The following is a 25,256-nucleotide window of genomic DNA, read 5'->3' as shown; positions in this document are numbered from 1 at the left end:
GCTGGCAGCCAGTCCTGCTGCGAGCTGAAGCCTTTCTTACTACCCAGTCCCCAGCCTCGCCTGGCTGGCTAAGCCTGCCAGCCAGGCCACCTTACCTGCTGCCTGGTCGCCTGCCTGCTCCTTGCATCCATCCCATTGGAGAGCTGCTGATTCTGCCTGCTGGTAAGTGACCCGGTTTTTTTCCTTTATGCTTTTAATGATTTTTTTTAAAGGGAAAGCTGCTGGATGGATGGCAGAACAATGTGATGAGGAAGTTCCTATGTTTAGAGATGTAACTGGGTTCCTTCCCTCATGGGGACCAATAAAATGCCATAGTTGCTGTCAACTTGGCCACTAAGCATCAGCTCCAGCCCCAATGCCACAAATGTGTGCACCAACAGCAACGGCGGTAGAGAAAAGGCCCCAGATACCACCAGAAAAGAGTCATCTGGGCCAACAACCTCAGAGAGAGGATCCCCAACCTAAGGTGATGAAGAGTCCTACCAATGGTGAGGCCTCAGAGGAGGGAAATGCCGAAGATGATACAATGGTGAGTGCACCCATTCACCTCTTCACCTTCCAAACCAAGCTCCAAGTACCCGAAACAGGGGTGGAAGGAGAAGTTAACGTAGTTGTGGACACCAGCTGTACTTGATGCTTAATCAGAATGTCGATTGTAAAGCAATTGGGCATACGAACAAGACCTCTAGCCTGTCCCATTCTGGTTGAGAAGGTAGATGGAACGCTAATTGGAGGGGCCCCAGCCACGCAACTGACTGAGCTGGCAAAGTTACAAGTGGGCCACCACTATGAGCTTCTCAGATTCATTGTGGCTCCAGAGATGCCAGAAAATATTATCTTGGGACTTGCATGGCTTGACAAGCGGAAGCCTATGATAAAGTGGGAAGATGGCGGTGGGAAATGGATGATCGCATTTGGGCCACTACCACCAGTGGAGAAAAAGGGCCAGCCAGGGACAATTGATCCCACGAGCCCAGAACCTGCAGCAGAGACAAAAACCCCAGAGGTCCATCAAGCACCAAAAAACTTGTTGGGGGATGTTTTGTCGAGGAAGCCACAGTATGACAGTAAGAAGGGAGAAGTTGTTCACCCCATCATTTATTCCTCCCACCAAAGGCAGCCCAAGTTACTAACTGAAGTCAGGAGAAGCTGATGACAGCTATAAAATTGGCGCTCCCAACAGAGCAGTGGCTCAACAATAACCAGGATATCCTAATGATGGAAGATGGATTAGCCTGGAAGGGGTCCAAACTATATGTCCCCTTTGGGTTGAGGCTGGAAGTTCTACAACAAAGCCATGAAGTGGAACTAGGAAGCCACTTTGGATTCTTAAAAATGCTCCACATTGCCAGGCATCAATTTTGGTGGCCAAAAATGAAAATGGAGGTGGAAGATTACGTAAAAGGGTGTGCTACTTGCACAATGATGAAAACACTGCCAGAGAAGCCCCCTGGACTACTACAATGAGTGGCCAGCCCTAACTGACCATGGGAAGAGGTCGCAATGGACTTCATCGTCGAACTCCCAGATAGCAGTGGGAATAGAGTAATCTGGACAGTTATTGATTTGATTTCCAAGCAGGCACACTTCATCACTTGCTCAGGGTTGCAGTCTGCAAAGAAATTAGCGAAAATGTTTGTGAAACACATTTATCGCCTGCATGGAGTGCCCAAGAGGGTCATTTCAGACTGTGGAGTCCAGTTCACAGCTAAGTTCTGGAGAGAGGTTCGGAGGTCCATTGGGTCTGCACAAGAACAGAGCTCAGAGGTTCATCCCAGCATGAATTGTGCAGCAGAGAGGGTCAATGCGATGGTGGAATGATACATCCGGTGTTATGTGAACTATCAGCAAGCCAACTGGTTGGGCTTGCTACTCGTCGCCAAAGTGGCATACAACAATGCGGCCCACAGCAGCATGGGATTAGCGGCTTTCCAGATTACCAGTGGCATGGAATTTGTCCCCGTGCCTGAGCTACCTAGAGAACCTCCCTCCTCCATGTCTCTGAATGAATGGATGGACACGCTAAAGAAAGGATGGGAGAATACGAAGAAAGCTCTAGCAGATGTGGCAGAAGCCCACAAGAAACAAGCTGATAAACATTGCTCGCTCCAACCCCCCCTTTCGTGTGGGGGACAAAGTTTTTGTATCTACCAAATACATAAGATTAAGAATGCCTAGCAAGAAATTTGGCCAAAAATTTCTAGGGCCATTCCCAATAGTGAAGATGATTAACACAGTTACAGTTTGACTCAGGCTACCCAGAAGTCTAGGGAAAATTGACCCAGAATTTCATTGTAGCTTGCTGAAGCCAGTAATTGGGTCCAGCATAAGACCATCTGTTAGAAATGTAACCCTAGGCTTGGCTTGGCAATGTATATAAGCTATGATTACTTTACTGTTACTTTAAATGCTTAACAGATGTAATTGGCTTGTTACCTCAAGCAGCTATAAGAGGGAGCCAGAATGGTTGTTAGCTCTGTGTGTGTGTGTGTTTTGTTAGAAGCTGGTTGGCGTATACTGAGGTATTGTGGTTTGCTACTGTTTAGCTATACTTTGTGTGTTAGACTGACTATCTTGATAACTGAATTATTGAACCATGTATGACTTGGACTGTTAACCAGACTCTGAATACTTCTATATTTCTACATAGTAAACTACTATATTTTTATACTATTCAGTGTCTCTGTATGCTGGTTTGCGCATGTTATTCCATATCACTCTCATTACGCTTCTCTGCATACTCTCTCTTCTAACGGGGAACTTAATTACTTAACACCATCCACCCAAGCTTTCCCTCTTTCTGTAGTGATAGAGAGGGAAACACGTTATGAGGTGGAAAAAATTTGTAGACTCCAGGTTGTATAGTGGTCGCTTACAGTATTTAGTGTATTGGAAGGAGTATCCTTTGTCCTATGCTACTTGGGTGAAAAGCTGGAACCTAAAAGTGGAGATTAGTAAAATAATTCCATTTGAAGTTTCCCGATAAGCCAAAGGGTCCCCCCCCGGGGGGGGGGGAGGTGGTTAATTGTGTGATGTTAACTTTTATGTTATTCTCTTTTCAGGAAATGTTTTTCTTCTGAGGAGAGACCGCCTGTCAGGCCTGCAGTTATATTCCTTTCAGGATCTTTGGCCTGTCACACTCTCTATTATTTTCTATGCTGTTTCATTAGTGGGGTAATTGGGAGGGGGAATAGTGAGGAGTAGAATGTGTTGTTGTCAAAATAAAACATTCCTTTCTAGAAGCCCAAGGTCGTCCTTTGTCTCTGCACCTCTGCATCTGACCAGAACTAGATAGATGGAAATGCCAACGTGGCAGAGGAAGACTGGACCATGTTATGAACTTGTGGGTGTGGGGGCAAGGTTTTGAACTTTCAACTGGGTGGAAACCCAGGAACCTTTCAGATTTGGGGTTCCACAGTTTGTATCAACATGCCTCTCTTATTAAAATTGGAACTTTGATGAAAGCTATGCCTTGAATTCTGATTTAATTCTGGATGTATATATTTGGAATGCTGACACTCTGTTTCTGGCAACTTACCCAGATTGGATCCTGTGTTTTCCAAAGCAATGTTTAAAAAATGAAAATAGTGGGCAATTGGAGATACCCTGTGGGATACTCTGGAGAATCCCATGTGTTGAGACAATTAGTTGCTAATTGCTAATTATGTTAAACATCCAGATACTTGTTATAATATTGTGTTAATTCTTTTTGTATGGTCTAGAGGAAAACAAAATAATTGCAAATATAAAGTCAACTTATTATTGAGCTCAAAGTTATCCACTAATACATCTTTTTCATAGCTGAACAATTTGTGTAGCATATCTGCACTACTGGATAATAATTATGTGAAGAAAAATAGTAAATCATGAATATGAAGTGAATTTGCACTTCTTTACATATCTATGACTCTACATTGCACTCACTTCTATACTTCTGATTATGGGGAAAGGATTGAAAAAAATAACTAAAATGATAATACTAGTATTTTGCTATAGTAGAGAAACTTTTTAGGGTTGGGAGGAGAACAAAGTTTTATCATAAAAGGTAGGTTTGAAGTATTATGAAAAAATAATAGAAATCTGCTGCAGTAGTGGGGATGGTCTATAACCTTCCTAATAATGAAGCAAGTAATGCTTAATATAATGGTATATCTTCTGCATGTAAATACTGGATATTTAAAAAAGAGGTATTTTAAAATTTGCACAAATTTAAATATTATGATTGAATTGAATACTATTTGCTGAATTAGCATCTATAACATCATTTCTAGACCCAACTGCACTTTAGGGAATAATGTTTGTTTTCCATTTTAGCTAAAAATTTGATTCATGTTGTTCGAATTCATTGCTATGGTACAATGTGTTCATTCTATACTGGAGCGAAAACAATAGAAAAACAAATCCCTCATTGTTCTTTGTTATGTTTTTGGTGGAAACATTCAAATATGAATTGTTTTAAAATTTAGCTAATCAGTAAAATGTACTTCCAATCCCACATTTATCAGTCAGTAGAATGATCCATTTAAACACACCATTATGGTTGCACATTATTAATTATTCTAAGATAGCATCAGTAATAAACTGTGAGAAAAATAGGAGTGATAATTAAAAACATTTTTTAAAAGCATGCACGCACCCCGAATTGGAAAGCTTGAAGGTTATTGTTATGTTTCCCAATGAATTGGAAAGGAACAAAGGAAGATAGTGGGTCTTCTAGTACTATTTTGTCAAAGCTCTTTTTCTGGGTTTTCTTAATGCATTCCTTGGCTTTCTTAAACTATAGTTCTCTCGAAGCTGAAAGCCAAGACCACACTGAAAAGTTTGAATGATTTTGAATCCAGCTGATATGTTGAAGCCAGGCTATGAAATCCAACTTAACTTGTTTGCATCAAGGAATCAGGAAAGGTAGACCTGCAAAGTCCAGGAAAGCAACATAGTGAAGGCTTGGGCTCAGGTTATGTAAAGCCCAATCACCTCCTTGGGCTGTCCTGTAAGTTAAACTCATCGCAGGGTCATAAGTGCCTTTGTCAGTATCAAGGTCACACTGGTGGGGGTCTTTCAGTCTAGGAACAAAGAATCTGGCTTCAAGGACTCAATGAAATTTCTCTCAAAGAGAATTAAAAAAGTTAGGAAGAAGCTCAGGGCTGGCTACCCCTCTCTGTATATCTCCTGAATGACTTCAAATAAGAAGAAAGGAGCAAAGGAAAGCAGAGCACAACACAGAAAGTCTCATGGAAAAGCATGTGAGCCCTCAAGAGGTTATGTTCTTTGTTCTGACTAACAAACCTTAGTTTGAAATTATTGGATACCTTTCAATATTTATATTAATTTTCTTTCCTGTGGCTATTAGAAGGTAAAGGCAATCTGTTTTTTTTTTCAGAGTGGGATCTCTTCTGGAACTAGAAATGCCTAGCAGACTTCATCTAAAGCATGAGGTTTCACTTCTGGGTGAAAAAAAGTATTAATTATTCCATTTTTAAAAAATGACCTGACCAATATAACATCTCCATAGTTTCCTCCATAGCTAAAAATAGTCTTGGCAGACACTTTCAAATTCTAAAAACCATTTTAACCATAACAACAATGAAAAGAATTGAGATGGAAAAAGGTAAGAAAAAGAAGAGAGACTTTGTAATTTCATCAATATTTAATTGAAATATATGGAGAGTACCCAGACTAGACATTGGCATTCTTTTAACATGGTATGGTTTGCTTAATAGTTGTCACTTTACTATTAACATTTTCCTTTCTTTTCCCAGTAGATATCAACTTGTAACTTCATTGTTTTGATATAATAGTGTTTTCATGTCTTGATTCCTTAGTGATGTGGCATTCATCTCAATCCTAACTTTGAGAGAATCAAGAAAATGGAGAATCAAACAATTGTACCTTATTTTCTGCTCCTGGAATTTTCCAAAGATCGTCACCAGCAGCTTCTACATTTTTTCTTATTCTTCATATTATACATGGCAACTGCAGCAACAAATCTTTTCATCATCTCTGTAGTAGTTATTGACCATCAACTACACAGCCCAATGTACTTCTTTCTAGTGAATTTGGCTGTGCAGGACATTGGTATTGTTTCAGTCATTGTCCCCAAATCCATGATAAATTCCCTCATGGACACTAGGCACATCTCTTATTTTGGTTGTGTTGCACAAGTCTTGGTCTTTGTCTGTTTTGAAGCTTCTGATTTATCCCTCTTGACAGTCATGGCATATGATCGGTACGTTGCTATTTGCCATCCACTGCACTATGAAATGGTAATGAATTGGAAAGCCTGCACCAAAATTGTGATTCTGGTGTGGGTGACAAGTTTACTTTATGCAATGTTGCATACCAGTGGCACTTTTTCCACGCCTTTCTGTTCTAATGTTGTCAATCAGTTTTTCTGTGAGATTCCACAATTGCTAAAGTTATCATGTTCTGCCTTTAGTCTAATTGAAGCTGGAGTAATATTTGTGAGTATCTCTGCAACATTAGGTTGTTTTATTTTTATCATTGTCTCTTATACACTAATCTTCAAGGCAGTATTGAAAATCCCTTCTGTGAAAGGAAGACAAAAGACTTTTTCCACTTGTCTTCCCCATCTTATAGTCTTTTCCATTTTTTTAGTACCTGCATGCTTAGCATATCTGAGACCATCTTCTAGCACTTCAACTTATTTAGATTTTGCATTAACCGCCCTATATTCTTTACTTCCACCATTGTTCAATCCTATCATCTACAGCATAAGAAATAAGAAAATCAAATCTGTGCTGCCTAAATTGTGTAGATTCTGACATATTATTTTGAATATGTTTTCTAATATTTTTTTTCCTTACATCAAATGTTCTGTGTCTTTTCCCCTCATTTTTTGAGGCTAAGATAGAAGTAGAATTTGCCATTCTATCAGTGCTGAGAAGATATAAGCCTACTATACCACAACTCTAATTACTGCCCTGTTTTTCAGGATGCCGTGTGTTGTTTTAGCAGCATGCTAAATTCTACATGCTGAAAACTACCATCCTAGGCTTTAATATCAGAATCAGATATAATGATGAGATGATACCCTCAAAATATTTCTATCATTTTCTTCCAATTTGAAATCTTAGTTTCTGTTCAATACAGGTGGTCTTTCATTAGAGAAAAAAAACAAAGTAGAGATTATCTTTATTGAAATCACCATCCATTTTTTTCCAAATGCATTCATTGCAAAATATGGTCCTGGGGCTGATTTTGTGTATAACACTAAGCCACTGTTCAATCAGTTATTGAGTAAGCTACAATTTAGTTACATACCAGACAATAATAAGGAAACAATAAATGGGCTAGATGAACAGTGGGTAGAGTGCAGTACTGCAGCCTACTTCTGCTGATTACCGGCTGCCAGCAGTTTGGCAGATCGAATCTTACCAGACTCAAGGTTGATTCAGCCTTCCATCCTTCCAAGGTCAGTAAAATGAGGACCAAGATTGTTGGGGGCAATAGGATAACTCTGTAAACCACTTAGAGACAGCTGTAAAGCACTATGAAGCAGTATATGTTTAAATGCTATTGCTATAAATCATGATTTAAATTCTGTATATTAACTATTTTCACACAATGTATAAATCAAAGCCCATAATCTTTTTGTAAAGAAATCCTAGGCACTATCATTCAGTTTTTAAAAGAAATTGTTTTAATTAATGTTATACTAATGTACATTTTTTTCAAAAATCACATTGTCTCAGAGGGCACAATCTTTTCCAAGGAGCAAACAATCAGATTATTGGCATATGCATTGGGAAATACTTAGTTGGCATATTGCATTCTGCACGTCGCTTATGCCAGTTTGTGATCAAGAGACTTTGATAGGAAATGAAATCTGGGTATTGGGGAGTATGTATGAAGGGAGCCTTTTTTACAGTGGTTATTACATATAGTCCTTGATTTACAACAGTTTGTTTAGTAATTGTTACAAGTTACAACAGCACTGAAATAGTGGCATAACTATTTTTCATACTTATGACCATTGCAGCATCTCCGTGGCGATCAAAATTCAGGCACTTGACAAATTTATGATAGTTGCAGTGTAATGTATCTTTGTCTCTGTCTGAGAAGCAAAGTCAATGGAGAAGCCGGATTCACTTAAGAACTGTGTTATTAACGTAACAATTGCAGTGATTCACTTAACGTGGAAAGAAAGGTCATAAAATGAGGCACAATTCACTTAACTGTCTCAGCAGCAGAGATTTTGGGCTCAGTTGTGATCATAAATTGAGGATTACTTGGATTCTATTTTTTAGATGAACACTATTTCCAAAATTTATAGTTCTATATTTCTTAACAAAATAACCTTAGCATAGAAGGAGGCTTCAGTGCTATATAGTATCTTTGTAAACAAATGTCATATTCTTTGTTTATGGTTAGTTTATGTTAAGGGGTTTTTAATAGCCTTCTTTGTCTTTTAAAGGAAGCTATGGCTTATTTTCCAAAAATTGTAGACTTTTTTTTTTGCCTACATCATGAAAGATATTAAATCCCTCTCCATTCATTTTTGTTTGTTTGTTTCAAAGAGAAAAGTCCAATGAATAATATTGTTCATCATAACCAGAAATCAATTGTGCTATATCCTAAGATGGTGGAGGAAATTTCTCTGCAACATAAAAGCTCCAAATTTATGGAAAACACAGATTCCCATGCTAGAAGAGTTCAAGTGAAACTTAGAAATTCGTTGAGCATTCATTGATATTATACAAATTTGTATCAGGAAATTTAGAGATGTGTACTTTGGACCATGATCTACATCTAAGAACATAGAACTCCTTTGCCCTGTTTAGAAACATTTTCAGTGATAAAAAAAGAATATGGCCATTCTCTCTCTGTCTCTCTCTCTGTCTCTCTCTCTATCTCTGTCTCTCTGTCTCTCTCTGTCTCTCTCTGTCTCTCTCTGTCTCTCTCTATCTATCTATCTATCTATCTATCTATCTATCATCTATCTCTCTCTCTCTCTCTCTCTCTCTCTCTCTCTCTCTCTCTCTCTCTCTCTCTCTCTATATATATATATATATATATATATATATATATATATATATATATATATATATATATATATATATATATATATATATATATATATATATATATATATAACACCACTCAGACCCATAGTCAGCTCCATAGGCTCACCTCTACAGAACCTTGCCAAATTCCTCGCCAAACAACTCCAACCCTACGCAGAATCCATCACCTCACACGTACAAAACTCACTCCACTTCATAGAAACAATAAAGAAACAAAACTTACAACCCAGTGACCTACTTGTGAGTTTCGACGTCATATCCCTCTTCACCCAAGTGCCCATAAAAGAAGCCTTGACAGCCATCCAGAAAAAACACAACCCCCCTAAACACATCCTGGACCTGACCAACCACTGCCTAACCAACACATACTTCATCCATAATGGACAAAGATACAAACAGATAGAAGGAGCACCCATGGGATCACCCCTCTCACCTGTCATTGCAAACTTATACATGGAACATTTTGAAACCAACGCCTTAGACAAATCTGAACACAAACCCAAACTCTGGCTTAGATATGTTGATGACACTTTCGTGATTTGGCCACATGGAAAAGAAAAACTGGACAACTTCCTCACACATCTCAACAACCTACACCCCAAAATACAATTCACCATGGAAATAGAAGCAAACAACCAACTTCCCTTTCTGGATGTCCTAATCTACAAAAACCCAATGTCTCCCTAGGACACACCATCTACCAGAAAAAAACACACACCAACCGCTACTTAAATGCACAATCCCATCACCACCCTGCACAGATCAACTCTGTAGCCAAGACCCTCATCTCCAGAACCAAACGCCTAGCTGACAAAGACCACCTGAAAACTGAATTACACAAATTCACAAATGTATTAATCTCTAATGGATTCCAAAGAAAAACAATCACCAACCTAATCCAAAAGGAGACTCCCCCAAAAAACCAAGATACAGAACAGGACCATGGCATCGCCCTCCTCCCTTACATCAAAGGCACCACAGATAAAATCAGCAAAATTCTCCACAAGCACAATATCAGGACAACCTTCACCACTGACCAAAAAATAGCCAACATCTTAAGAAACCCCAAAGACAAAATCCAGCTAGAAAACCAAGGAGTCTACAAAATACCATGCAAAATCTGCCCAGCAATATACATAGGACAAACAAACAGGAGAATAAATGCATGCATCACAGAACACAAAAATGCAGTAAGAAAAAAAAGAAAAAACTTCTTCCCTTTTCCAGCACTTTAAAGCTACAGGACACGAAATCAACTTTGAAGGAGCCAGGTTAATCTCCAAAACAGAACACCTCCACAAGAGAATAATCATGGAAGCCATCAAAATAGAGAAACACCCCCACAGCATGAACAAACGTGATGATACCTCCCGCCTACCAAACATCTGGAAACCAGCCCTAGCCAACAAACGAACACCACCCACCACCCAAGCCGTTAAAATACAAAACAACAATGCACACACAACCTGCACCAATCAGCACCAATCTACCATTCATGATACAACCACACAACCAATCATTCCACTTACTGAAACAAAGCCAGCACCCCATCCCCTCCCACCAAGACTTCCAGAAAGACGGCAGCTCCGTTCCCATTTTAAGCCCACAGCTTGAAGATGGCAGGTGTGATCCTGCCGAAACGTTGCAAAGACAATCTCAACTTTACACGGGAAAAGACCCGAATACAACAAAACCAGCAAAATATATATATATATATATTATATTATATTATATTATATTATATATTATATATATTTTATATATATATATATATATATATATATATATATATATATATATATATGTATGTATGTATGTATGTATGTATGTATGTATGTATGTATGTATGTATGTATGTATGTATGTATGTATATATATATATATATATATATATATATATATATATATATATATATATATATATATATATATATATATATATATATATATATATATATATATATATAATGCTAATGAAATGTTAAGATTTCATGTAGGAATTCCATCATAGGAAACAATGGACATCATCCAAACAGGAATTGATTGACATCCTTTATGCTCAAGAACAAGACACAGAAGACAGAAGAAGAGGAGAGTACAGTTGAGCCAGTAGACCATCTCTTAATCAAGCACATATAGATTGTGCCACATAAAGATTTATTCTGCCAGACAGAGCAGATGAAACACTAATTCCTTTCACATGACAACACATGAAATGGCCATAGACACATGCACAATCATACTTCTACACATATACACAAATACACAGTGAAACAATACATGTGGCTATAAACTGGTAGAAAATATGACTAAATATATTTTCAAAATTCCCAATAGGGGATGATGTCTATTGGACGCAGATGTTCTTCTGAATTAAAAGGAATGCAGAAGTGGACATCAAATGCCATAATCATGGATGTCATCAAAGAACATTTCCAAAAGAATGAAATTGAGAATGGAATCTTTCTAGACCTTTGAATATATTTTATAATCGTTCAGATGATCCTTGCTTTCATAAGTATTTTACAATGGTACAGGCAGTACTCACTTACCAACTGCCTGACTTGAGCAACAGTTACAAAGGTTAGGGAAATGGCTTTGCAATCAATCTTTGCATTTACAATTGTTGCAGCTTCAATGAGTCACATGATTACCATTCATTTGCTAAACAAATTGCTTCCAACAAGCAGCATTAATGTAGGACAAGGAAAAGGAATTGCAAGTAATGGTCATATGATATATTATTTAATAACTTCAGTGATTCATTTAATGACATAAAGTGGAAATAAGGTTATAATTCAGCATGGTTATGTGATGCCTGAAGGACTGCAATTCTTATTAAGTTGCCAATTCCAATTGTGGTCGATAACAAGGACCACCTGTATGTGCAATGTGAAAATGAACTTATAATCAAGTATGCAGTGGGACTTTCAACCTGAAGCATGAATTACAATTATTGATAGATTTAACTTTGTCTCATCTTAGGTTTCATGAATATTTTCCAGATTCCATGATCTGCAGTATATGACTTCATTATTTTAATAACATTTGTGCTTATCAGATGGAAAGATATCCTAAAAATTAATTTCAATAATACTCAATATTAGACATAAGAAATATTTAGGGAAAAAAGAATAATGAGCAATAGGATATACTCTGGAGAATCCCATAGGTTGGGACTAGTAGCTACTAATTGCTAATCATGTTAAACATCCAAATACTTGTTATAACATTTTGTTAATTGTTGCTGCTTGTAGTTTGTATGGCCCAGAGGGAATCAAACGGATTACAACTGCAAAGTCAACTTATTATAGACTTTGCCAAATATAAGCTCAAAATTATTCATGGATACATCTTTTTCATAGCTGAACAATTTGTGTAGCATTTCTGCATTACCAAATAATGATTCTGTGAAGAAAATAGTAAGTAATGAGTTTATTGATTGTCTTGCAAATTTTTTCTTGCTTTCTAAGGAAAATTGGCACTTCTTTACATTGACTCTGTTTTAAACTCTTTTCTATATTTTTAACATTGAGGAAAGGATTTTAAAGAATGAAATTAGGGTTAGCCCTAGTGCTTTACTATAATAGAAAAGCATTTGGGATTGTGAGGACAACAAAGATTTCTTTTCAGAAATTTACACCCTGAAAGATAGATTAAGAGTATTGTTAATGGGAATCTATAGCAGTGCAAGGGGTGGTCTATAAGTTCATATTTCACATAATGGTATATTTTCTGTATGTAGATACTGGATATTAAAAAGGAGAGGTATTTTATAATTTTCACAAATTTAAATACTCTGTTTAAACTGAATACTACTTGCTAAATTAGCATCTATAACATAATTTCTAATCTAGCTGCATTTATGGAATAATGTTTGTTTTCCATTTTAGCTAAAAATTTGATTCATGTTGTTCAAATTCATTGCTATGGTACAATGTGTTCGTTCTATACTGGAGCAAAAACAATAGAAAAAGCAAATTCCTCATTGTTCTTAGTTATGTTTTTGATGGGAACATTAAAATATGATTTGTTTTAAAATTTAGATAATCAATAAATATACCTCCAATCCCACATTTTTCAGTCAATGGAATGATCCATTTAAACACAGCATTATGGTGGTACATTACTGAATTATGCTAAAATAGTATAAGTAATCTGTGAGAAAAATAAAAAGTGATAATTAAGAATATTTTTTAAAAGCACACAAATATCCTGAATGAGAAAACTTGAAGGCTAGTGTTAGAGAGTTTCCCTATGAATTGGAAAGGAAGGAAGGAAGGAAGGAAGGAAGGAAGGAAGGAAGGAAGGAAGGAAGGAAGGAAGGAAGGAAGGAAGGAAGGAAGGAAGATAGTGCTCCCTATCAGTAAGTACTTTGTCAGAGCTCTTTTGTTGGTTCCCTTAATGCATTCCTTGGCTTTCTCAAACCATGGTTGTCTTGAAGCTGAAGGCCAATACCAGTCTGAAAAGTTTAATTGATTTTTAATCCAGTGGGTCAATTGAAGCCAGCATGCTTTTCCAGGCTATACTCAACTTTTTTGCATCAAGGAGTCAGGAAAGCTGCACATGTAAAGTCCAGGAAAGCAACACAGTAGAGGTTTGGGCTCCGGCTATGTAAAGCCCAACCATTTTCTTGGGCTGGCCCATAAGTCCAATTTATTGGAGGGCATAGATGGCCTTTGTCAGTATCAAAGTCACACTGGTGAGGCTCTTTCAGTCTGGGGCAAAGAATCTGGCTTCAGAGGCTCAATGAAGTTTCTCTCAGGGAGAATAAAAGTTGTCAAGTGATGAAGAATTTCAGGATTGGCTGTCCTTCTCTGAATTTCTTTTGAATAACTTCAGGTAACAGGAAAAGAGGAAAGAAGGAAGGGGAAGCAGAGCCCAACAAAGAAGTCTCGTGGAAGAGATTGAATGAATGTCTGAAAAAAATTAAAACTGGAAAGAGTTGATATTTTTGATAACTTTACAATTACAGTTATTATTTTGCTACATCTGCCTTTGGGTCAACAAGACATAGCAATTAGGAATGCCAATGGAAATGGTTAAGGGGGTTGTCTGCCAAATATTATTGAAATTATTGGTCTTGGGTTTTTTTAATATTAATTTTCTTTTCCATGGCTTTTAGAATAGCAGTACAAAGGGTTTCACTGAAGAGACTATTGAAGCAACCCATTTGTCTTCAAAATAGGGTCTTCTGATATTAGCAGACTTCTTCTAAATCATAGGATTTAAATTCTTGATGAAAAAGTGAATGAATTCTTGCAAATATTTTTTTCAACTTTTTGATTTTACTTTAAGGTTAAGCTGAGCCAAACTGGGTGAATGGCAGCAGCAATTGGTCTTAGACTTATGAACCACTTCACAGTGATTTACAGTATCCCCTGAGCAGTTTACAACTGTCAGCATATTGCCTCCAACAATCTGCATCTTCATTTTACCAATTTTGGAAAGATGGAAGTCTGAAGCAACCTTGATTTGGTGAGATTGAACTCCTGGTTGTAGGCAGCATTTGCCTGCAATGTTGCACTCAGCATTCTGTCATTAAAGATGTAATAAATGTCTTCATTCAGGCATTAGACAGTTTCTGCTCCCAAGCACTACATCTATAGTTTACCTTTATGAATTTATGTGATAGTTTTGTACCTTGTCTTTCCTTTAGGAAATCAAGGCAATAATGCAATGCAATGCAATGCAATGTTAATATGGTATATTAACATTATTATATAATAATATTACATTATATATTATATTAATTCTAATATTTTTATTTCTTCTTTGTAATTTTTAAGTAACTCAAGGCAGCAAACATACTTAATACTCCTTTCTCCTCCTTTTTCACAACAATCATCACAATTAAGAGGTGGGATGGGTTGAGATTAAGTGATTGTCCAAAGACATCCAGTTTTTCATGCCAAGAACTCACAATCTCCTTATTTCCAGTCTAGTAAAATGCTAAGCCAAACTGGCACTCTTCTTCTTATGGTATTGGCAGGCACTTCCAAATTCTAACAAACATTTTACCCATAACAACAATGCAAATAATTGTGACTGAAGAAGGGAAGAAAATGAAGAGGGGTTTTTGGTTGATAATTTTATCAATTATTGATTGAAAAATATGGTAATGCTCTAATTGGAAATTGACTTTTTAAAAATATTGTGGTGCTCTTTTAATTATTGTCCCATTATTCTTAATTTTTTTCCTTTCCATTCCCAGTACATATCAAGTCATAACTTCATTGTTCTAATTGTGTTCTCACCTTTGACTCCTTACAGATGTGGCATTCATCTTAGTCCCAATTTAAACATGAAGAATCAAACAATTATGTCTTACTTTCTGCTCATGGAATTCTCCAAAGACCGGCACTTGCAGCTTCTGCATTTCTTTTTATTCTTCATATTATATATGGCAACTGCAACAGCTAATCTTTTCATCATTTCTGCAGTAGCTTTTGACCATCGACTTCACAGTCCCATGTACTTATTTCTGGTGAATTTGGCTGTGCAGGACATGGGCATTGTTTCAGTCATTGTCCCCAAATCCATGATAAATTCTGTCATGGATACCAGATACATCTCTTATTTTGGGTGCATTGCACAAGTCTTGATCTTTGTCTGCTTTGAAGCTTCTGAATTCTCCTTCCTAACAGTCATGGCATATGATCGATATGTTGCCATTTGCCACCCACTGCACTATGAGATGGTGATGAATTGGAAAGCCTGCACCAAAATAGTGGTCCTGGTGTGGGTCACAAGTCTTCTCTATGCAATGTTACATGCCAGTGGCACATTTTCCACCCCTTTCTGTTCTAATGTTATCAACCATTTTTTCTGTGAAATTCCATACTTGCTAAAGTTATCATGCTCTGGATTCAGTCTAACTGAAACTGGAGTAATATTTGTGAGTATCATTGTAACATTAGCTTGTTTTATTTTTATCATTGCCTCTTATACACTGATCTTCAAGGCAGTGCTGAGCATCCCTTCTGTGAAAGGAAGGCAGAAAACTTTTTCCACTTGTCTTCCCCATCTTATAGTCTTTTTCGTTTTTTTGGTACCTGCCTGCTTAGCATATATGAAACCATCTTCTAACACTGCAACTTATTTAGATTTTGCATTAACCGCCCTATATTCTTTACTTCCACCACTGTTCAATCCTATCATCTACAGCATAAGAAATAAGAAAATCAATTCTATCCTAACTAAATTATGGAGATTTTGATATTATCTTTTGACAATATTTTCTCTTTTATTTTTCTTCATATTTTACTTCCCCATGTTTCTTCTGAGGGAAAAAAAATCAATTGGAGACAAGTTGCTAAAAAGTAGCTTGCTGCTCTGAACCAATGGTAACATTCGAGAAAATGGTGACCTGCAATCCCATATCTGTATTTACTGGCTCTGTTTTTGAGGCTACTATGAGTTGCCTTAGCAGCATCTCAAATTCCACAGATTCACACAACTGCAATCTCTGGATTTAGTATCAAGGTGATGACTGATCCTCCTCCCCCCCCCCCATTAATTGCAAACTACTTTGAATAATTAAGATTGGACTCTCTGCTCTGCTGAATAAAAGCATATTTTTGTTAGTGAATAAAACTTTGGGCAAATAACCCTAAAAGATTTACCCTAAAAACTTTGGGCAAAAGACCGTAAAAGAAAAGATTTTTTCTTCATGAATACCCAGAATATTTTAATATGAAAAAGAGAAATGAAGTGTATTGCTGTGGCTGATTTTATATACTACACTATCTCAAAGTTCAATTAAAAGTTATTATTGAGGAAGCCACAAAATTCTCCTATCACACATAATGCTGCAGCACGAATCATGATTATACAGATTGTATATCAACTTCTTCTTGTTGCTGAGCCATATCCATCATTGGATATTAGTGATCATGTTGGCAATCATATTTTTATCAACAGCCATACAAAAAAATGCTGTTGAGTTTCATCCAAACCAGTCTATCAACTTCTTATCAACTTCATTACACAATTTATACATCAAAGCCAAAGATACCATGTGAATTAGCAACATATTTTAGCAAAGTCAAAGTCTCTTGAAAACTACTTTCCTACTGAAGTTATTCCAGATACTGAAATGTGTGTGATGTTCTTGAATGCTATGATTCAGTACTTATTAGAACTGAAGAGGGCATGGTTAGATTTGCTAACATATTGACTAAAGTCTTGTTATAAAACTCAAGATATGATCATATTATACTGATTGACAATTACTACACCTCTTGAAAACATCAAATAAAAGAAACTGACAAAATTTGGGATTTTCAAATGAGATGCTATAATCCTTGGGAAAATATCAAGACATGATGCTTCTCAATTCAAGGACTTCCAATAAAATTTGCAGTAATGTATCAGTCAGAGCTTAAATGGCTCACATACCTGAATCTATATATCAATATGATATGGATTGGCTCAAAGACAGAAATAAGATAAAATATAAGAGAGCAAATAAAAACCACTTTAAAGCACAATAATTATAAAATTTGTGGGGTTAGGATATTTTACAAGTAAAGCAAACCTTAGCCAAGTAAGAGAATCATGGTTGCATTGATTGTATAATAGCAACTATAAGAAATTGAATTTGGGTAGCCTGAGAATCTAAATAAATAGGACATTTTTGTATAAGGAGTGACAAAAAGGATATGGTTTTTAGTGTTTCATAATTTTTTATCATAGGGGAAAACATCAAATAGAATATTCTATAGATTTCCTGTGAAAACAGCTGTTGGGATACATTAAATGGTATCAGAGTCAGGACTGCACTTAATTTTGGAACTGATATTTGGATTCAATGCCTAGTGCAGTGTTTTCTCCAAGTTACAAAAATCTTTATTGGAAATTAACATCCTTTGGCCTATACACAAATTTGTCTCACTCAACAGGCTTTGCACATCAAATTTCAGCAAGTCTCTACTGATAGATTTAGCATTCCAAACTTTGTTGAATTCTGTGGCATATGATCTTTGCCAAGTTTCCTGTGCTATTATGCTATATAATTTCAGAAGGAGGGAGAAACAGGAAGACAGGCAGGAAGAGAAAGGGAGGGAGGGAGGAAATGTGATGCTAGAGAGACTCTAGAATCTAGAATCACCAATATTTAATATATATTAAAGCTCATAAGCATTTTTAGAAAATAAAAATGGTGGACAATGGGGAAAACCCCAGAGAACATGAAGGGGAGGAGTAGCCAGTGGCGTAGCGTGGGGGGTGCAGGGGGGCCCGGCCGCACCGGGCGCAACATCTGGGGGGGGCCCTCACACTCGCAGCTCTCTGCTGTTGACTTGCATGTATTTCAAGGCTGAATTTGAATTGAATGAAGCCGAGGAACGCTTCCCACGTTTAATACAAAAGAGACGCGAGCAGGTCTTCCCCGGGGTCGAGAGCATGAAAGAGGGCCAAAGTTTTCTTCTGCAGATCTGGGTCTCTTGAAGACTGCTGGGCAGGGCGAGGGACGTTAATAACGCGATACGTTTAAATTAGAGCAAGTGAAGACCTCGGGCGGCTTTCCTTTTCCTATTTTCCCAGAACCGAGGGAAGAAAATGATTCTGCTTCGGGCCTATAGAGGGCGCTGCGAGCTTTGCTAAGGAGGACAGCTGCTTCAGAGCTCCCTTCATGTCCCGAGTCCAGTGGCGTAGTGTGGGTTGCCACGGGTTAGGGGGCGCAAATTACTTGCCTTGCCCCGGGTTCTGACAACCCACGCTATGCCACTGGGAGTAGCACAAAACAAACGTACATGTTTGACAAAAGTGCAATGCACCTGCTTGACTCAAAATGTTGTGGACCCAAAGTCTACTTCATGGTGCAGCCCCATTTTAAATACTATGTAGCATCCTGGCATTCAGTGATAACAGAAATACTAACATTCTAGATTTGGGGTATTTAATTAAGTAAAAGAATAACCAAATTCTTGCCAAAGAACATGTCTGCATGACTCAAAATGTTGTGGGGCCAATGTCTACTTTATGGTGCAACCCCATTTTGAATACTAGGCAGTGTTCTAGCATTCAGTGGTAAAAGAAATAGTAACTTTCCAAATTGGAATTTCATTTCCAAAATGAAATAATTCACTTAACCAGAATTTTTGCCAAAATAATTTATTTTCATTATTCATAACTAAGTAATAGAACTCATAGCTATCACAAGCTTAGATAGCTTTAATTTGGAGCATGCAATTGTCTCTAAGCTGGATGTAAAATAGAATCCCAGGTGATGAGATCTATTAGGAGAGTCTCCTCACATCATCGATTTGAACGTGGAAAACAAATGCAAGCTAATTGCTAATTACAAAAATATAGATGCTCATTATAACTTTTTCCATGTTTTTATTGTACAGTCCAGAGGGAAACAAAATTATTGCTACCAATAAAGTCAATTTATTATTAAGCTTGCCAAATATAAACTCAAATTTATCCATACATCTTTTTCAAAATGGAACAAGAATTCAATACCACCCATGCATTATTGAACAATAGTTCTGTGAAGAAAAATAGTAAGTGATCAGGATACTGATTATTTTACAAAAATGGCCATTTCCTGCTTTCCAGGGCAATTTGGCACTTATTTACATGTGCATTATTTGACTTTGTATTAGAATCATTTGTATACTTTTAGCATTGAGGAAAAGATTTGATAAAATTAAAATGTAATCTAGCACTTTGATGTAATTGAAAAATGTTTAGGGTCAGTAGATAAATTATTGGAAATATAGCATATATAATATTTAAAAAGAACAATAATCTGTAACAATGGAACAGATTATTAATTTCCATAAAAAAAATAAGGAGCTCTAGGAAGTAATTTGTTTAATTTACTGGAATAAAGGCAGTAAAGATTGGGGAGCTACATGTTCAGTTTTGCAGAAGATTGGACTGGAGTTTAGAGAATCAGTGGAATTAAGCAGCACAAGGGACTGACTCAAAGAGAGATGAAAGCAGTGAGTTCAAAGGGTGTGGCAACAGAATAACAAAATAATAGAATAACAGAATTGGAAGAGACCTTGGAGGTCTTCAAGTCCAACACCCTGTACAAGCAGGAAACCTCTACCATTTCAGACATGTGTTTGTTCAACCTCTTCTTAAAAATCCCCAGTGATGGAGCACCCACAACTTCTGAAACCAAGCAGGATTGAGGGCAATTTAAACACGTTATTCAGTTGTTCAGGCAGAAAGAGAAGTATATTGATAAAGAAAGCAAAGAGAGAGAGAGAGAAAAGTAGTATCTTTAGCTTTCACATATACATGCACAAAGTGTATGTGAGGTGGTCATTGGCACAGAGACTGCTGTACTTGGAAGGATAAAACATGAGGGTGTTGGTGGAAGAACAACTTTTCATTCCTTTGTAAATAGAATTCTGAAGTTTGTGGATCATTGTTAGGAAATTTCCCAACAATAGGAAGGTGTGGTAAAGCAAGGCAAGGCAAGGGAGATGGTGGTTCCCTATCAATAACATATTTGTTTTTAATGTTATTTTTCTTTCACAAAGCTACTAGAATTGCTGTACACAAGTTTCACTGAAAGGGCTATTGAAGGAAAACCATTTTTCTTCAAAATGGGATCTCTACTGGAACCAGATATGCCTGCGAGACTTCTTATAAGGCATAAGGTTTTTGGTTCTCAATGAAAAAAAGTACTAATCTTTGCAAACAATTTCCTGAGATTCTGGGCATGATCACTGTTTGGATATAGATTCACTATTTTTATCTATATGATATTGCGCATTTCAGATACCTTGCAGATGTGGCATTCACCTTGGTCATAACATTAACATGGAGAATCAAACTACTGTGCTTTACTTTCTGCTCATAGAATTCTCAAAAAATCGGTACCTGCAGCTTCTACATATTTTCTTCTTCTTCATATTATACCTGGTAACTGCAACAGCAAATATTTTCATAATCTCTGCAATAGCTTTTGAACATCGATTGCACAGCCCTATGTACTTCTTCCTAGTGAATTTGGCAGTGCAGGATCTGGGCATTGTTTCAGTCATTATCCCCAAGTCCATAATAAATTCTCTCATGGATACCAGACACATCTCTTACTTTGGTTGCTATGCCCAAATCTTGATCTTTACCTGCTTTGAAGCTTCTGATTTATCCCTTTTGACAGTGATGGCATATGACCGGTATGTTGCCATTTGCCATCCATTACACTATGAGATGGTGATGAATTGGAAAGCCTGCACCAAAATAGTGGTCCTGGTATGGGTCATAAGTCTTCTCTATGCAATATTGCATGCCAGTGGCACCTTTTCCACCCCTTTCTGTTCTAATGTTGTCAACCAATTTTTCTGTGAAATTCCTCATTTGCTAAGGCTATCGTGCTCTGGATTCAATCTAATTGAAGTTGGAGTAATAGTTGTAAGTGCCATTGCATCATTAGGATGCTTTATTTTGATCATTGTATCTTATGCCATGATCTTCAATGCAGTATTGAGAATCCCTTCTGTGAAAGGAAGGCAGAAAACCTTTTCTACTTGTCTTCCCCATGTTATAGTCCTTTCCATATTTTTGGTACCTGTATGTTTGGCATATCTGAGACCTCCCTCTAACATCCCAACTTATTTAGATTTCATTCTAACTGCTTTATATTCTTTACTTCCACCCCTATTCAATCCTATCATCTATAGTATAAGAAATAACAATATAAAATCTGTCCTATCTAAGTTATGGAATTCCTGATATTTTCTTTTAACAATATTTTCTATCCTATTTTTCCTTGCATTGAAGTTTCTTTGTCTTTTACCTTTGTTTTTCTGAGTAAAGGAAAGAAATTTGACAATGAGACACAACTGAGGTAGAAGTGGTTATCCTGAACCAGTAAAGAAAATCATAACATAAAATTTGATATCTGTAGTTTTGGAGTTATGTTTCAATGTGCAATGAATTGGTTGACCAACATCCTAAGATCCACAAATTGAAAACCACTATTAAAGGCTTTAATATCAAAAGCAGGAGACGACTTCCGGCAGCCGAAGGCAACAGACCCGTGCGTCTGCTTTCTCGCTGCCTCGGTGGGCTCCCCTGGATCCTAGGGGAGCACAGGGTGCCTTGGAGTGGCGCCCTGCCATAGGGGTGACTTGCTGGGGTCCCCTGGAATGGCGGCGGCCATGGGGGGGTCTCCAGCTTTCCCCCAGGAGCCGTGGAGCGCAGGGAGCATGCGGAATACCAACGCGCGCTTTGCCGAGTGCAGCCAGGAAGGAAATGACTAATTTGAATGCAGCAGCTGAAGCACGGTGAGGTGGGGGCTTTCCCCGGGTCTTATACAGTTTAAAAACCTTATTGACTGTTTTGCAGTTTTTTTTCCTGGACTTTGTTTCAACTAGTGAAAGAGTTAAAAGTGGAGGGGGGAGGGAATCTCCAACCCCCTCAGAAAAGCGGCACTTGGAAAATCTCTCCCTTGCGAGGGAAAGAGAGAAAGTTCAAAAAAGTTTAAAATACTTTCACTTCCCTTGATTGATGGGGGAAAAAAGGAAAAGAAAACCCTTTTTTTCTCTTTTGATTACAACTGTGAGAGAAAGGTTGGTGAACTGATTCTTCTCTAAGCTATCTATGGGAATTATGATTTTGCTGTTTCCTAACCACCGGTGCTGGCTGAGCCAAGATGGTTCACTTCCTCTTTCTTCTTTGTCGGTGAGCATGAGACTCCTCCCTTGAAAGACCTTGTTTGCTTGATATAATTTCCACCCCAGAGATCTCCAGGAGCCTCTTCAAACAAACTTTTTCCCTGGATTTGGAATGTTTTGATCCACCCATCTGCTTTGGTCTTGAATTAAACAACTTATTCTCCTTTGGACTTGCCTGTTTGGTGGCCTCTACTGGCTGTGCTTTCCTACAGACACCATTCCCTATACAGAACAATAACTATCTCCGAGCTTCATGATGGGTCAAAAAAAACTACCACCTGGAAAGGCTTCATTGGCCCCAACATCTTCTACGTCCAGCCCCATTGCCCACCAGTCACAGTTGGGGTCTTTTCTACAACCTAAAGCCCCTGAAGAGAGTTCAAAGGATTTCTCTACTCAGCAGATGCTTCAGGCTCTCTTAAAGGGACAGGATGAAATGAAAAAACAGTTGCAGGACTTAAATGATCAGCTCAGAGAGGCACAACAAAAAACTACACAGAACGAATAGCGTATAAGTGTACTGGAGGGGGATGCGGTTGGGATGAGGAGTGGCCTGGAGGAAATCCAAAGGGGGAATATAGAATTGGAGAATCATATGATAAAAACGGAATTTGAAAGGATGTCTTTTTTTCTTAGGTTTCAAAATTTACCAGAAGTTGAAAATGAAGATCTTAAAGAGATTATGACCACAATGTTAGCAGAATATATTAACAGAGATAAACAACAGCTTGGGTGGGATATTGACTTGATCTATAGGATTAATTCAGCCTATGCAAGAACACATAATGTCCCAAGGGAAGTTCATGTTAAATTTCTTAGAAAAACCACAAGAGATGAGGTTCTAGGAGCTCAAAGGGGAGGACCATTAAAATATAAGGATAAAGAAATAGCCATTCTTAAGCAGATCCCAAAGAAAGTAAGAGATAAGAGAAGGAAATATAACTTCTTAGCAAAAAATATATATAATAACCGGATCTGGTTCAGGTGGCTGTTACCAGAAGGCATGTTGATTTTTTGGGAGGGCAGTAGAATTAGAATTAATACAGTTGCAGAAGCAGAGGCTTTCATGAAAAAACATACTGCTCTATTAGGGGATGTGGGGGATCCTACACAAGATATAAAGTAGGGAGGGGCTGAGGCTCTGCCAGTGGACGGGGGGGGGGGGGGGGAAGGAGACAATGAGAAAACTCAGATCACAAAAGTGAATTGAAACACTATTCCAAATGTTGTTACAAAGTATTTTTAAGGAAGTGACAAAAGTAAAATGATTGAAACATACTGATGATTTGATGTTAAACTTAAAACTGCTAATATCTATGTAAATGTTTATAGTTTTCTATTTTTCTTTTTTGTAAAAGTTGCGAGACCCGGGGGGGCTTCTCCCCCTCTGCACGATGTAGCTGTCAAAATTTTCCATAACCTTTTACCCTTTTTCCTTTGTAATTTTTTTTAAAAAGCAATAAAAATTTGAAGAACAAAAAAAAGCAGATATAACAATGATCTGATAGCCTCAAAAATGTTCTAATTATACAATTCCATTTAGATAATTAAGCTTCAGCACTTAATTTTGGTCTTTCTTTAGAGGAAAAAAAGATACTACCTTCTTGTAAGTGGCTAAAGAATCTTGTGCAAATCTTTGTCCAAAAAAGAATTATTTCCCCCATTCATTCTTAGGTGTATTTAGAGCAGAAAGAGGAATTAATTGGGAGATGTCTTTGTGTTGTGTTGATTTTTTATATTAGACTATGCCACTGTTTACTTAACAAGCAATCAAGTAAGCACAATTTTCAGAGATTTCAGATCGTGCTAGGACATAAAACAGATTATGCAAACAGTATTTTAATTACAGTTAATTCACTCAATTTATATACAAAGCCAAATAAACTATTAGACTTAGCAAGTGGTTTAAATAAGACCATAAACGTGACAGACAAATGTTATTCCTCTTTGAAAACATCAAATAAAAACAAATTGAAATATTGGGAGTTTCAACTTTCTTTAAGAAGAAATCAATAGATGGTGCTTCTCAGATAAAACATTTTCAAGAACTTCAGACAGAACTGCAGCAATGTTCCACTAAGAGATAAAGTGGATTACAAAAAAAGTTGTTTTAAGTCACCATTATATTTAAATGAATATACAAGATAAGATGGTCATGGGTGTCAGTCAAAAACAGAAAGAAAACAAATGTAAAGCAGCAATAAAAAACCACATTAAAAACCCAGTTATAAATCTGATGGGATTAAGATGGGATGCATTATATAAACTGCAAAACAAAACTTAGCTACATTAAGAGAAATACAATTACATTAATTAAAAATTTGTATATAAAATAACATGGAAATCTGCTTAAATATGCTATTGTTAATTGCAGTGGGTTATCTTTATAATAGAAGCAATAAAAAAGGAGCATCTTTTAGTTTCAGAATCTCTAACATCACATGGGCAAAGTCTGTGTTCAATTGAAATACCCTTTAGATTTCCTGCAAAAACAGCTTTGGAAGGACAATGAATGAAACCAGAGTTATGGGTCTCCTGAATTTGGAACTAATATCTGGCTTTGATG

The 25,256-nt window shown here is 37.1% G+C and overlaps 2 protein-coding genes across 2 annotated transcripts in view; both read left to right on the top strand.

Annotated features, from left to right (window-relative positions):
- The window catches only part of LOC309401381 (olfactory receptor 14J1-like), a gene marked incomplete at both ends in the record, with an annotated part of 42,762 nt that extends 31,240 nt beyond the window's left edge, over positions 1-11,522 (top strand). Inside the window, 2 exons of the mRNA XM_081970451.1 lie at positions 6,131-6,614; positions 11,382-11,522. Coding sequence (XP_081826577.1) covers positions 6,131-6,614; positions 11,382-11,522 — 625 coding nt within the window. The remainder of the gene's footprint in view (positions 1-6,130; positions 6,615-11,381) is intronic.
- Positions 11,523-15,447: 3,925 nt separating this feature from the next.
- The window catches only part of LOC309401380 (olfactory receptor 14A2-like), a gene marked incomplete at both ends in the record, with an annotated part of 38,160 nt that continues 28,351 nt past the window's right edge, over positions 15,448-25,256 (top strand). The window contains 2 exons of the mRNA XM_081970450.1: positions 15,448-15,518; positions 20,996-21,584. Coding sequence (XP_081826576.1) covers positions 15,448-15,518; positions 20,996-21,584 — 660 coding nt within the window. The remainder of the gene's footprint in view (positions 15,519-20,995; positions 21,585-25,256) is intronic.

Source organism: Natrix helvetica, assembly GCF_964273705.1.
Source record: "Natrix helvetica genome assembly, chromosome: Z".
NCBI lineage: Eukaryota > Metazoa > Chordata > Lepidosauria > Squamata > Natricidae > Natrix > Natrix helvetica.
This window is presented reverse-complemented; position numbering and strand designations above follow the sequence as displayed.